Genomic DNA, 13,479 nt, shown 5'->3' with positions numbered 1-13,479 from the left:
TATGCCTCTAGGCCTTCGCAAACTTTGAAGACGCCGTGCACCAATCCTCTTGGCCAATTCGGGCGATCGTTACCCCTTTTGTCACTATACCGCTAGCGTCCCTACCTACCGGAAACTTTAATGTGTAGGCTAGCAACGGTTCCAAGCTGACATGCAAGGTGCCTCCTGTCCATAACAGGATTCTCAGATGCCTACCAGAGATTCGCTCTTCAGGGTGACAGATTTTGGTAGAAACAGCTGCCAATTGAGTCTAGTGATATGTAGGTATATAGCCAATTGGAATTAATCCTGACCATTGGATACGTTGTCGGAATACTGCAGGGCCCAGTTTCAGGCTCCTACACAACTAGTGCCTGAACGTCATTCACACACGATCCTCTATTATACCCCTGGCCTGGGAAATCTCGTAAGTATGGGGTCTAAGTAATGCGTTGCTGATCGCTGCAGACCGTTACTCCTCCATCCTACATAAAAGGGGCAATAGATGCTGAGGGGTATGAAAAGGCTTCGGATCTTGGTTGATTCTTCCTTTGGCCGCCCTACCTCATGAATTCCCACCCGACTGCCGACTGCTCCATTTACCCCAACTACGGCAAACCATGGCAATGGGAGGAGATGGACCATGGGCCATCACAGTCATGTGGGCCCTGACCACTGCGACCTTTGTGTTCGTTCTTCTCAGGATATACACGAGATTGATTGTGGTCAAATCGTTCGGTATAGACGATCAGGTCTATATATTGGCATTTGTGAGTCCAACATAACCACCACGTACAGCGCGCTGTGCGTTTCCACGACCCTTTGGTCCATTTTTTGGCTGACGATTTGCTTGGCATCGTTTCTCGGCGGCAGGTCTTCCTCGTATGCTACACTGCATTCACTACCATTTCTGCAAGATATGGATTTGGCCAGAATGTATACGATCTCGACGTCGAGGACGCGGTCCGAGCGGTGCTTTTTGAGGCTATTGGTCAAACCTTTGCCGTCTTGGGCATGGCCATAGCCAAGTGGTCGCTTGGAATCTTTCTTCTGCGCATCGTCATGAAGAACTCGCACAAGTGGGCCATTTGGATCGCCATGATAGCGCTCATGGGAGCCTCGATATCAACGTGCTTCGTCTTCTGGTTGCAGTGTACACCGCCCGCGTATCTGTGGGATCGCCGAATCAAGGGGTATTGCCATCTGGATTCGACCCCGGTATCCATGACTTTATGCAGTAAGGCAGCGAAACGCATCTTCACCACTTCCTCAACGAACCATCTGGTCAGGGTAATCGATTGAAGGAGGCTCTGGCACTGACTGTACATCCTCACAGTAATATGCGTTGTCGTCGATTTCTTCTTTGCTTTGTTCCCTTGGTTGTTCATATGGCAACTCAACATGGAAAGCCGGGAGAAGATCATGATCCTCATCAGCATGAGCCTAGGTGTCATGTCCGTATACTTCTCCATCCTGCTACCGACATACGAAATGCTGACTACGGGTCTAGTGCGGGAGCTTGTGGGATCAAAAGGACGTTGGAGGTGCCCGAGCTTTCTAGTAAAAACTATCTAAGTAGGTGTCGCGCACGAGAACCCCCTTTGTTTTTCTCACTGCACTCGATTTCGTATTTATTTATGAGTGCTAATTATTCACATCGCTATTAGAGGATACGGTCGGCCTAATCGTCTGGTCCGCGGCCGAGATTGCAGTCACCATGATCTGCATCGGCATACCCGTGTGCCGGCCCCTATACAAGAGCTTCCTGACCCGGTTGACTTCGAGCGACGCGAGCAAGTACAAGAAGCGCATCGAAGAGCGCGACGTGTTCGCCATGCATACATTTGGCGGGAGCACGCTGAAGCCATTGGACGGCACTACTTTGGATTCGTCGGCTGGCCGAGATGGTCCCTGCGATGGGGACGTCAAGGCTAAAGTGAGAGGAGCGTTCAACCAACCTTACATCACTGGCGGTCGTACGGGGACGGGAAATACGAGCGAGGAGAGTATTTTGGGACGGTCGTCATCGCACAACAAGAAGATATCGCCGCATGGCATACTGGTCACGGAGGAGTACGAAGTGACTCGACAGGCCAAGAGTCGTGGATGATTAGGGGTCACATAATATATTGGAGTTCAGGAACGCAACTCCATCTATACTTCGTTGACAGTGGACGCCAGTGTCCCAAGATAGTCAGTCACATGATATTCGTCAAACAGGATACGCATCAGATTATCATACGGAGTTTTTGCATTCTGTTAATTCTCAATTACCTACGCTTTGTTTGACAACTAGACATCATATCTAGCTACGAATTCGTCGCCCTCTCACCTACCTAATTTCCCTGTAGAAGATTGAGCAAATCATTCCAGCGATCCTTGAATTCATCATTTTCGATGGGCTTCTGTTGAGAGTCATGCAGCTCCTCGCACAACGCCAGACGGTCTAGTGGGGATCCAGCCGGGCCAGCACATCGTCCATGAGATCCGTAAGCACCCGCATCCCGTCCACGTCTTCGGGCATTACTTCCTTGGGTGGAAAAGCACCGCAAATTGAAAGTCGCTCCACCTTGAAGACGCGGATCCAGGCTCCAAAGGCGCGTTTCCGGACAGACTCCTGGAGGCGAAGCCTCGGATGCGCCAACAGCTGGTGGGCCAGGAGGATGAGGTACAGGATCGGGTCCAGGAGGGAAAGTGGGAGCGCCATTTGAGAGTGTGTCCAGCGCGCGAAGGCAATGAACCAACCCTGGGGGCCATAGAGCTCAAGGGGGTTCTCCAAGGCCTCGCGGATTGCCATTTCCAGCATGGGCTGGCGGATCTCAAAGTCGCGGCCTCCGTTTTTCACCTCGTAGAGAGGCTTTGGGTCCGCATCCTCCGTTGACAGAACGGTATCGATGTCGCTACCTTCCAGCTCGGCGACCCTGGCTTGATCCTCGGGTGAGAGCCACTGGAAGTACTTGTGAAGGGCTTGGCGAATGTAGTCCTCGTAGAGGTCGGCATCCTCGGCCATCCTGCCGAGCAGCAGGAAGCGGCGGAATGCGATGCTACTATCCATTATGGTGAGTTTTAAGGTAATGATGATCTGAAAGATTTGTGTGTAAAAGTGTTGATGGGATAAAAGGTTGCGTTGGTGTCTGCTCTCAAACCAATCCAAGGGGGAATGCGGCTGGTACTTATACTCATGACGATGATGCTTATGGGTGCAACGAACAATCGATTGTTACCTTCAACTAACAAGTGACGAGACAATTGCATTGACAGGTGGTGTCGACAAGAGAAACCGACACAACAGGTTTAATGAAAGCCAACGCCACAAAGGAAACCATTTTCGATACATGGGAAGATGCTAATGCGCAATGTCAAGGAGAATGTGTTATCTCGACGTAGAGTAACAAAGATGAATGTATCCCTGCTGTACAGTGCGTAGCAACGGTCACAACGCACATCCCCTTTATACTAGGCCGAATATGGGGAATGAAAGCAACGTGAAGGGTTAATTACCTTATCCTTATACCATGGGGAGACTAAAACCACCACAAAAGCAAACATCACCTAAATTCCTTTGCAACATGAACTTACCATTTCCATGGCCATTTAATATTTTGACATGAAGAAGAAAACTTCCCCCAGACTTCATCCTCAGAGAAGGTAAGTCCACACATCTCTCCCCTCGCAAGGCTGACTCAAAACGGAAGATACTGTACTTGAATTGTTAACCTACAATCCGTCGCAAATCCTCTTCATGTGCTCTTATCATTGAGTATGTACTCTTGTCGAAATGGCTTTAAGAGGTGGGCGAATAAATCAGAAGATCTAAACTGTTTTTCGTATAAATACAGCTAAACGACACCACAGGCATAGAAACCCACTGATATATTGCTTCTATCAAACGAAGTGTGGGTGATGTCAGAGGTTGGATTTCTGAGTGAACAACAGAGGACATCAGTCGGTCCTATGTATCAGCGGACTAAGACACGCAAGCCTCGGGAGCTAAGTTTAGGGAGTGGAAGTAAGAAGTCATGAGCCATCTTCACATCACTCTCATCAGTTTCAAAAAGCTCCAGCTTGCAACCCCTCGGCCTGAACAGGATCGCCAGTACAAGGCTGATCTCCGCCATAGCCAAGCTATTCACTCATCGAGCGTGCGTCAGCCTCTGTGTCGTCGGAACGAATATTGTCAAGGGGAAATAAAGCTCACTTTTGTCCAGTGCAATTTCTAGATCCCCTGCAGAACGGCACGAAATTTCGGTCCATCAACGGCCCAATTCTTCTTAGCCAACGGTCTGGGTCGAAGGTGAAAGGAGAAGGATACACCTCGGCGTCGGTGTGCATCAGGTACGTAGACATGCCCACAGGCACCTAACTCCCGTCATTAGAGAGAAAGCTTTGGTTCAAGCTCTAGAAGGGGCACACCTACGCCTCTCGGAATGACGTGCTCTTTGTACTGGATATCGTCGTTCGGGAACACACGGGGCAGTCGGCGGACTGTTCCGTAGCTGAGTCTAAGTCGACGCGTGGTTAGTATAGGAAGACAACGCAAATTGAGTGCCGGATAAAAAACTGAATAGTCAGTCACCTTAATGATTCCTTTACGATAGCTTGCAAGAGTGGCAGAGCCTCCAGTTGCGCCCATGTGGGACCTTGATGAGGCCAGTCGGCCATTACATCCCCCAGTTCTGTCTGAAGCCTGTTCTGCAGACCTGGGCGACTTAGGATGTAGTACGAAGCTAATCTCATAGCACTAGAGGCACTGGCTGTGCCTGCACCCAGCAGGGTTTGTGCCTCGTTAATGAGGCGGTCTTCCGATAGTTCGGACTTTGGCATGTCGCTCTGATGGACAATGAATCTGAATAGGGATACGGTACCCTTCGGCTTGCCACGTTCTTGCAGAACCCTCTGGATGTGACTTGTGGCCTTCTGTAGTAAATTTGTCAGTGATGCTTTGTTCGTGACTAATGGGGCATGGGTTACAAACGTTTCTAAACCTTTTCAGAGACTGGACTCGAGGATCAATCTGTAGAATTATCGATTCAGGTAGGTACGTACCCAATCTGGGTCCGTTTCAGTTCATGGTAGAAGGGAATAGCAATATGTTGGTCAACGTACCTCACGAGCCACGGGAAAGCTGTAATCAATGGTATAGATCGTATGATTGATTCAATCAGATTGTGCCTGTGGTCTAAATTAGCAATCCTGGTATCAACTATCCTTCTTTCATGTTAAGAACTGCATTACCATTCAGGAGAGAAATCAGGGCCGCTTAGAAACTTGGCGTCTTCACCAAGACATAACTTTTGAATCGCGTCCCCAGTGAAGGCGGTAAAGACGTGGTCCAGACGAATCGGTAGGTGCTGGTCTTTGAACTCTTGAATCCGGGTTTCCATGCGGCGCGCGAGTTCGGAAAGCATAGGCTGCAGATTGGTGACCCCGGCTCTGGAGAAGAAGGGCTCCAGCGGCTTGCGTCTCTTGCGGTGAAGATCGTGATCCGTGGTCAGAAAATGCGAATCTGAACGACCGTCAGAAATCGTGTCCCACTTCGGCTTGGGCTGCACCTTACCTGCAAAATTGATGCCTTTCAACAAATGGTCGTAGTTGTTGGTGCATCTTATATTCCTCGTGACGTAGACTTCATTATAGAAGCTTGGGTCGTGGATGGAGAGCTCGTCGGGATTCACTCGAATGATTGGGCCTATGATGATGCCATGAGTTGACACCGCTGTAATCTAGGATTTCTCTCATTCATTGCTACTTACCATACTTCTGATGCATTCTTTCCACTTCGAACATGTACTGCCCATTAAGCCAGTAGTCATAATAGGACTCGTACCAGCCTGTTGCTGCAGCTAGCCTCGAGCCAGGGAATCCGGCTGTCGGCGAGAAGTATAACCTCCATACAACCAGCGTGGTGAAGTATAAGAGCGACGCCAAGACAAGGAGCACCGCCAGATGCCATGAAGACATGCCAGAGTGCAAGCGATCCATGGTGAATCAGAACGAGCCTCATTCATATGAATGACACAAACGATTGGACGACGGGCAGCCGTTTGAGATAACAGGACAAATTCCACACGGTAGGGCTGACTGGGGCTTATTATGTGTATTGTAGGTGGGATGTAGCCAGTCTCTCATGGTATGTGGACATGTTGTTGGGGTCACAGCTGAAATCCGCAACACACCCTCAGAATTTAGTGGTATCTGTTTGCTAGATTGCTATGATATTCCTCGAAGCGATTTGCGCTCCATTGTTCTGTTCCTAGAAAAGCGGTGTGGCATTATAGCGCTTATATGATGACGATATCGAGACCCTGCAGAACGCCCTATGTCGACAGATACACGCTCCTAATGGCCCGAATGAAGATGTACGTAGTAGGCGTGAATATTAACCAATTAGGCAAGGGCTGAAGAATGTGTTAGGGGTGACCCTTGCTGCTCAGCACTAGAATACTGAGCTAGTCCGTTTCTATGTGTATACATAGTCTCCCACAAAGGCCCAGCACCCTAGACATCAGCTGTGATTGGGGAAGTATTGTCTCACTCATTCCCTGCGCATGCAGCCTGAACACAAGTGCTTATTCCATGTCCGTTCAATCCGAATCCTCCAGGTTCGAGCGTACTCTGACATGTGTATGGTGTGGAGCGTATTTCGCTTAACATTCCCCTGGTGTGATACAGCTTTAAGTCCAACCTATGAAGAGTGTGCTACACCTCGGCGCCAGATATTTGTTTGGGGACCGCATTAGTTAGTTGATCGCCTTTTCTTTCACGTGAAGTTCTTAGTTGGTCTTCAAGCGAGAATGGAATTCAAGTATTCCCGCGAGGTTGAAAATGATCTCTACGAGACAGATGGTCTGAACCATGGGATACCACTACGCGGTATGTATAGTTTTCGTTGCTCCTTATCATTTTGAAAATCCTGGCGAAGCCGTGATGTTCATTCACACGACGAGAGGAGAAGGCCATGGACTTATGATCCTCGTGTTACTACTTCTCTGCTTCCCTTGCTAGTAATGCTTCGAACACGCTTAATGATGTCTCGACTAATTTGAATTCCAAGTGCATATAAATTCCTGCATGGATGTTAAAGGTTGCCTCAGAGCCCAAAACGATTGGGACGCAAACGTAGGGAACATCGCAGGATATCAAGGGGGCATTGGCGACCCGTACAGCTTCATGGCTGTCACGTTGCCAGAGTGTCTTCCAGAAAGGCTGGAGATTCTCGCCTACGCGAACGAGTTCGCTTTTCTCTACGATGGTAACGTCGTACCTAGCTTGGGATCCCCCTCTCTGGGCGCGAAAAAACCTGACATAATCCCAGATAAGCTTGAAAATCTCGATCTGCATGGCGGGTTGGACGCCCAATCAGCCGTCCACGGCTTCTTGGCAACTTTTGACGACGAATGCTTTGACAAAACGGCTCTGGGTAGAGCAAAAGCTCACGCGCGGCCCGAAATCCGACTTCAATCGCGCATATTCACCGAGATGGTTGCGCTTGACCCTGTCCGAGGCGAGACCTCAATGAAGGCATGGGCCGAATTCGTACAGTTGGCGGCGAGGACGCGCGTCAAGCAATACATGACTCTAGCCGAATATGTCCCCGCCCGGGTTATCGACGCTGGAGAGATGTGAGTTCCTGTTCCGGTTTCGTCCACTAGTCCTGACCCCGTGTATGAGCGCTTGTCTGATCTACCCCTCAGGCTCTGGTTCGGCTTTCTGACGTTTGGCATGGCCTTGACAATCCCGGCGGACGAGTATCAAACATGTATGGAGATGGCGCGGCCGGGTTACGCCGTGCTTGGGCTCACCAATGACTTATACTCGTGGGAAAAGGAACTGAAAGCAGCCAAGCAAGCGCGGTCAAACTACGTGTTCAATGCCATCTGGGTCATCATGAAGGAGTACCAAGCGGATGAGGAAGAAGCCAAGGGGATATGCAAACAGCAGATCCGTGCATATATGTCGATGTTCGTCAAAGTGGTTGACAGGGCGAAGGGGGATTCCACATTGTCCCGAGATTTCCGGCTCTATCTGGAGGCTCTACTGTACAGTTGCATAGGCAATCTAGTCTGGAGCATCTCGTGCCCCCGATACCACCAATAGCGTTTCTATATGTTGCCGTATTCATAGCTTGGTACACCAGTGCTAACTATCAGAGCCTTCCCCTGCCAAACTCTGTGATAGAAGCCTCTTATAGATGCTATGCTCAATACTACCTGATGGCTCATAATCGTGGGGATCATAAGAGTTCGAATGTAGACGCCATAGAGTACTGCTCGATGTTCCATTAGGCTGGCCTGTTTTCAATATCGTGGCGTAAAGAGCTTTGTCAAGGAAACACACGAGACATCTGCACCTAAGTATCCGGATATATGGACCATGAATTGTAGGCCCAAGCACCTCCAATGGCTCAAAGTTCATCTCTGGCATCCCACTCGGTGGCGTTGTCTTTTTGCGGCTGAATTTCAACGATGGCTTTGTTTGCGCCGGCCCCTTTGTGCCGGTCTCAAAGGGGAGTATTGCGCCGTAGCTTTCCAGGAGCTGTATGATTCCGGGGTCGAGCCATGAGCGAGACCAGGGCTGGTTGAAATTAGCCCCTTTCTCCAACAGACGCTTGGCAACACCCAGGTTGCCTCTTTTGCATGCCGCCTTGAGCGCGGTTTTCTCTTGAAAACCAACAAAGTTCACATCAGCTTCTCCCTCGAGTAACAAATTAACGATATCAGCATGTCCTCCCTCACAAGCATCGAAGAAAGCGGAGTGGTATCGTCGTCGAAGAATCCCGGAAAGCTTGTTATTCGGTCCCCATAACCGAAGTAAGGTCTTGACGATTTCGGTACGACCAGCTCCAGATGCTATTTCCAAGGGGGTTTTCAAGTAGGACGGGTAGCCCTGGGCCTTTGCGACCGCTTCGTATATTTCGGCCTTGGCGTGGATGTCGGCTCCTGCATCCAGCAGTAGCTGTACACTCGTTACATTACCCCTTTCACAAGCTGCGCCTAGCACGGTGCCGTAAATTCCGATTGGGGTGTTGACAATCGTCTCATTGCCCCTTTGATTGGTAGCATCTTTAGAAAAGATGTCTCTGATGACATTTTCAGCCCCTACCAAGGCTGCTCTGTAGGCTGCGAGAGTGGTAACTGCATATACTGCGTTGGCAGGTATGGAAGTTTCCTGTTTCTCGCCCGATATCTGCAGCTTTATTCTGGAATGCCGAGCAACCCGTATTTCGTCTGGCATATATCCGAAGGTGGTGGGAGCTGCATCGCTTTCGACATGTCCCTGGTCTAAATCGCCTGTCTCTTGTGGCGAAGTGACCAGGCTAGAGGATTCGTTGCTATGACGTGCTGAAGTAACCAATGTCTGTTCTGCCGGGTGATCTGCCATGTTTGGTAGGAAGTCGCTGTTCAGCTGTTTAATGACATTGACCGCTTCTTCCCCGGCCCCTTCTAGCCATTTTCCATAAGAACATGTCAGAAGCTTGCTTCGATCCAGTTTCAACTCTTCGTCGATCCATGTCCGTGCTGCAATTTCTGCTAGCGGGTCGTCGGCAATGACGATATGAGACCGCGGATACAATCCTCCATGGATCGCTCGGAGTTTATACGGAATCTCCTTCTCTTTTTCTGGCCAAGGTTCAAATTTCGACGTTTGATAATGAGCTTTGAACTTCTTCCCATCCGGTGTGATAACGTCGGGCAATCGTGTGCAGGAAGCGAAGAGTAGTGTCGGGTCCCTTTCCCTCAGCTCTAAACTGACATCGATCATGGCTCGGTCAAGACAACTCTCTGTGACGACATCGGTGTCTATGATACCTTCCCCATTGAGAGGGTTCGTCGCCTTTCGTGTCACTCGGTCATAGCCCAGGCCGAGACCACTATGAGCAATCTCGAGTATGAAATTGTAGGGCCTTTTCTTCCCAACTTGAACAAATGACGAAACCTGCTGCCGCACAACGAAAAGGAAGTGTTCGTAACTCGTTCGCGAACCTTTGTCTATCGGCTCTGTTTCTTCCGCGAGGCTTCTTAACGGTCCATGAGAAAAAACCATGATCAAACGTGGAAGACCATGCAGATCTTCCAATGCGAAGTCTGCACGTGGAGCAGGGTTTCGTCGAGGCCGCTTGCCTTGGGTCTCATACGCGTCAAGATTCTTCTCGATGGCCTTTTTGAGATCATCGAACGACTTGAAGCTGTGGTTGTAGCCTTTCAGTATCGTATGCTCGAACAAGCGATAAACCAGGGTACGATCCTGACCCCTATTTGGCCAGTACTGGGTAGCCTGTTTGCCGGTGTGGGCGAGGTAAAAGGAAATCGCCTCGGCGAGATCTTCACCCCTTAAGTCGATTTGAAGGGTGCGGCCGGTTGGTCGATTCAGTTCCCCCCCACAATATGTCTATCAGGCCGAGCACATAATCACCTTTCCTCAAATAAGGGCCTTGCATATGGCCTCTCCTTCCCACCAGAGGAGTCCTGAGGATCTCGGCGAAAGTGCCGTCTTTCCAAAGCATCTCCATTTCGGTCACGCCACTTGCATCCTGGTCGTGGGCTACAATTGCTTCGCCCAGCCCATTCAGTGCAAAAGCGTCAATCTCGTGAAGGAATATGCCCTCTCGTAACCCATTCTCAATCGCCGACTGGGAATTCTCAGTAATCCCTGTTGATCTTTGGTACAATCCCCGATGGCAGTACACTTTGCCATTTGGATCAGCCAACTCGTGGCGGTAGGGCGGGGGTTCTCCGTTCACTTTAGGTGGACAATACCGACGCTTCTGGGTTTCCCAATCATATCCCTTCGGGAGCGTGGGATATTTCCTTGGATGTTTGTATTCACCAGTTATGGATTCCTTCTGAATCATTGTCGTGGTAGTCTCCTGACTTTCCATAATTCATCTTCTAAAGGATAACGAACGCCGACAGTGATTAACCTGCAAAAGAGGTGGCACTTCTTGTGGGTGAGATATACGCAGGAGGGTGTTCAATACCACAAATACTTTCCACAGGAGGGGAAAAGTCGGTGTGAAAAATAGAATGCGAAGGGGTGGACTAATGCAGAAAGCTTCAGCTGAATCTTCAAGTCTTTTCAGCCGAAAGACATGCCAGCCAGAAGCTCGGCCACACATTCTTTTTTCCCACGTTCTGCATCGCCGGTTTCCTGGATTGGCCCGACCGATACTTTCCCTTGCAATCTAGCCAGCTATTCTTCGAATCGGACTAGCTGGGCGTGGCACTGCTAACGCACAGTGGCTTCCAGTCCTTGGCAGGCATTCTATTGGTGTACACCAAATGTGCTGAGGTGTCCCCCAATCAGAGAGGACCAACAGGATGCAGTGTGACTGAAATCAAGCTAATAGCGCGTCCTATGTTCGAGCTGAATACCATGGGATTCTGAATGGAGGGGACGGAATGGAATCATCTTAGTCAGCAATTATATGATCATATGTGTTCCGCTCTTTTGATCCTCCTCCCGCCCTATTAAGGGGACCGCATGCTGTGTAAGGTATGTAGATCCGCCCCATACTGTGCACTTCTTCTTACTTCTGCTTTGATTTATATATTGTAATAAAAGATGACATACTTATACAATCCAATACAGTCCAATCAAATCCGGCTACTGAGATTCCTCCAGGATGAAACCCAAATATCCGCTGCTCTCGAAATCTTCTCACTCGACGATCACCTCCCGAAGTACTATACTCTATCCTACACATGGGCCTGCGACCAGGCAGTTCTCGCAAGATCATGGTCTCTCCTGATAGGGCAACAGCAGCTTCTAGTTCTGGACTCACTGAAACCCTTTGTCCAAGCGTTGCGGGCTAGAGATTTGCTGCTCAGCGGGAGACGGTGGTGGATCGACTCAATATGCATCGACCAAGGAAACCTGGAGGAGAGAGGGCAACAAGTGCAGCTCATGCACCAAATCTACTGCCGAGCTGCCGACGTCGTGGTCTGGCTAGGCGACCATTCAGTCGATAGCTCTCTTGCTATCAGCTTCATCCGACACCTCGATAAAATCTATCTGCAGGACTACAGTGTTCACGATATACGTACGATACTGCAGAAAGAGGAGTACAAGTCTCAATGGGCAGCTCTAACGAATTTACTTGCTCGAAAATGGTGGACTCGAGTCTGGACAATACAGGAGTTCGTGATGCCGCCAAGTCTTTCATTCTGGTGCGGCAAAGAGGACGTCAGCAGGGTCGCTATGTGCAATAGCCTGTCAGTTGCAGACAAATGCAAATCTACCGGGATTCCGGAGACGCTAGGCTTCCGTCATGGTTTCAGTCGAAGGAGAGCGTGTGTCTTATATAGGGCTGAGCAGGAGCAAGAGCCCAACCCCCGTAGGTCACTCGTCTCATTGGCGGCTTACTTCTGCAGCTCGGATGCCACCGACGACCGAGACCGTCTGTACGGCCTCCGAGCCCTGTCGACAGACGGCGGCTCCCTGCTGGAAGTCAACTACTCAATTACCAGTGAAGAAGTCTATACACGATTCGCCAAAGCTTTCATCCAGCACTCAAGATCTCTGGACATTATATGTTTCGCGTCTGTATTCAGCGCCCCACCTGGGTCCGGCTGTCCATCTTGGGTACCCGACTGGCGAAAAAGGGGCGAGTTATTGGTCGTCCCTGTAATGGTCAGTCAAAGCTCCAACACCAACATCGGCAATCTTCGGGCACCTCACTACCTTGACTACGACCCGTCAGTCTATTATACGGCGTCGCAGCAAAGAAAGGCTGAGTACACATTCAGAGGCTCGCTACTACTCGTCCGTGGGGCCATCATTGATAGGGTCGACGGAGTAGCCGGATCGGAGGGTAGCGGGTTAGTCCAAAGTCTTGAAGGGAACAGTGCGTCGGCACCAGACGGTCTCTCTAGCTCGGGGCGCTCCGCCACCGATATTCTGCAAAGTGTTTGCAGATGCTTGGTACTGGACCGTAGGGACCGGTTCCTACGGTACCCCATGCCTACCGATGAGTTCCTCGGGGACTTCGTTCATCTCTGCGCACCACTCTTACACGAAGCCCACGGCTCTGCGCCCAAGGCGTTGCAGGAGTGGTTCCACCTGACCAGGTCACTTCGAATCGACGGGCGTAGCTTTGAGACGACCCTGCGCAACGGGTACCGACTTTTCGCCGATTTTCGAGGCCCAGCCCCAAACCAAGACGAATTCTACCATGAATCGTTCTTCGGCCGGTTTTACGAAACCGTCGTGAGGATGACTCTGCGTTTGATGGTCAGTCGCAAGGGACGTGTTGGCATGGCGTCGCACAAGGCAAGGAAAGGAGATTTTGTATGTGTGCTCTATGGCTGTAGTGTTCCTGTTCTCCTGCGGAAATCCGATAACGGGCGCCACCACACATTTGTAGGGGAATGCTTCTTGGACGGGTGCATGGACGGGTCGGCTTTGGAGCAGGACGACGAGCTTTTGGAAGAGACGTTCTGTATTCAATAGGAGACTCAATAGCGATTTGTCACAATGTCCAGCCACATCGGCCTTTTTGGA

At 50.2% G+C, this 13,479-nt stretch overlaps 7 protein-coding genes across 7 annotated transcripts; 3 read left to right on the top strand and 4 right to left on the bottom strand.

Moving 5' to 3' along the window:
• Positions 1 to 599: 599 nt before the first annotated feature.
• PG998_013163 (uncharacterized protein) lies at positions 600 to 2,089 on the top strand (the record flags this gene model as incomplete). The annotated part of the gene is made up of 5 exons (XM_066879979.1): positions 600 to 731; positions 778 to 1,216; positions 1,316 to 1,433; positions 1,490 to 1,554; positions 1,647 to 2,089. 5 exons carry the CDS (start codon positions 600 to 602, stop codon positions 2,087 to 2,089), a joined length of 1,197 nt encoding a protein of 398 aa, XP_066724118.1.
• A 336-nt stretch (positions 2,090 to 2,425) lies between these two features.
• PG998_013162 (uncharacterized protein) lies at positions 2,426 to 3,034 on the bottom strand (the record flags this gene model as incomplete). The annotated part of the gene is made up of 1 exon (XM_066879978.1): positions 2,426 to 3,034. One exon carries the CDS (start codon positions 3,032 to 3,034, stop codon positions 2,426 to 2,428), a length of 609 nt encoding a protein of 202 aa, XP_066724117.1.
• Positions 3,035 to 3,938: 904 nt separating this feature from the next.
• Positions 3,939 to 4,326, bottom strand: PG998_013161 (uncharacterized protein; the record flags this gene model as incomplete). Its single annotated transcript, XM_066879977.1, has 2 exons — positions 3,939 to 4,104; positions 4,178 to 4,326. 2 exons carry the CDS (start codon positions 4,324 to 4,326, stop codon positions 3,939 to 3,941), a joined length of 315 nt encoding a protein of 104 aa, XP_066724116.1.
• A 25-nt stretch (positions 4,327 to 4,351) lies between these two features.
• On the bottom strand, positions 4,352 to 5,961 carry PG998_013160 (cytochrome P450; the record flags this gene model as incomplete). The annotated part of the gene is made up of 6 exons (XM_066879976.1): positions 4,352 to 4,481; positions 4,556 to 4,896; positions 5,086 to 5,104; positions 5,215 to 5,485; positions 5,537 to 5,668; positions 5,733 to 5,961. 6 exons carry the CDS (start codon positions 5,959 to 5,961, stop codon positions 4,352 to 4,354), a joined length of 1,122 nt encoding a protein of 373 aa, XP_066724115.1.
• Positions 5,962 to 6,773: 812 nt separating this feature from the next.
• On the top strand, positions 6,774 to 8,076 carry PG998_013159 (Fusicoccadiene synthase; the record flags this gene model as incomplete). The annotated part of the gene is made up of 4 exons (XM_066879975.1): positions 6,774 to 6,852; positions 7,064 to 7,231; positions 7,295 to 7,601; positions 7,674 to 8,076. The coding sequence occupies 4 exons, from the start codon at positions 6,774 to 6,776 to the stop codon at positions 8,074 to 8,076; spliced, it is 957 nt and encodes a 318-aa protein (XP_066724114.1).
• Positions 8,077 to 8,302: 226 nt separating this feature from the next.
• On the bottom strand, positions 8,303 to 10,831 carry PG998_013158 (uncharacterized protein; the record flags this gene model as incomplete). Its single annotated transcript, XM_066879974.1, has 3 exons — positions 8,303 to 8,329; positions 8,374 to 10,301; positions 10,393 to 10,831. The coding sequence occupies 3 exons, from the start codon at positions 10,829 to 10,831 to the stop codon at positions 8,303 to 8,305; spliced, it is 2,394 nt and encodes a 797-aa protein (XP_066724113.1).
• Positions 10,832 to 11,541: 710 nt separating this feature from the next.
• PG998_013157 (uncharacterized protein) lies at positions 11,542 to 13,428 on the top strand (the record flags this gene model as incomplete). Its single annotated transcript, XM_066879973.1, has 1 exon — positions 11,542 to 13,428. The coding sequence occupies one exon, from the start codon at positions 11,542 to 11,544 to the stop codon at positions 13,426 to 13,428; it is 1,887 nt and encodes a 628-aa protein (XP_066724112.1).
• Between the last annotated feature and the right edge of the window lie 51 nt (positions 13,429 to 13,479).

This window comes from Apiospora kogelbergensis, assembly GCF_038363985.1.
Source record: "Apiospora kogelbergensis strain CBS 113332 chromosome Unknown utg000009l_segment0_segment0, whole genome shotgun sequence".
NCBI classification, from domain to species: Eukaryota; Fungi; Ascomycota; class Sordariomycetes; order Amphisphaeriales; family Apiosporaceae; genus Apiospora; species Apiospora kogelbergensis.
This window is presented reverse-complemented; position numbering and strand designations above follow the sequence as displayed.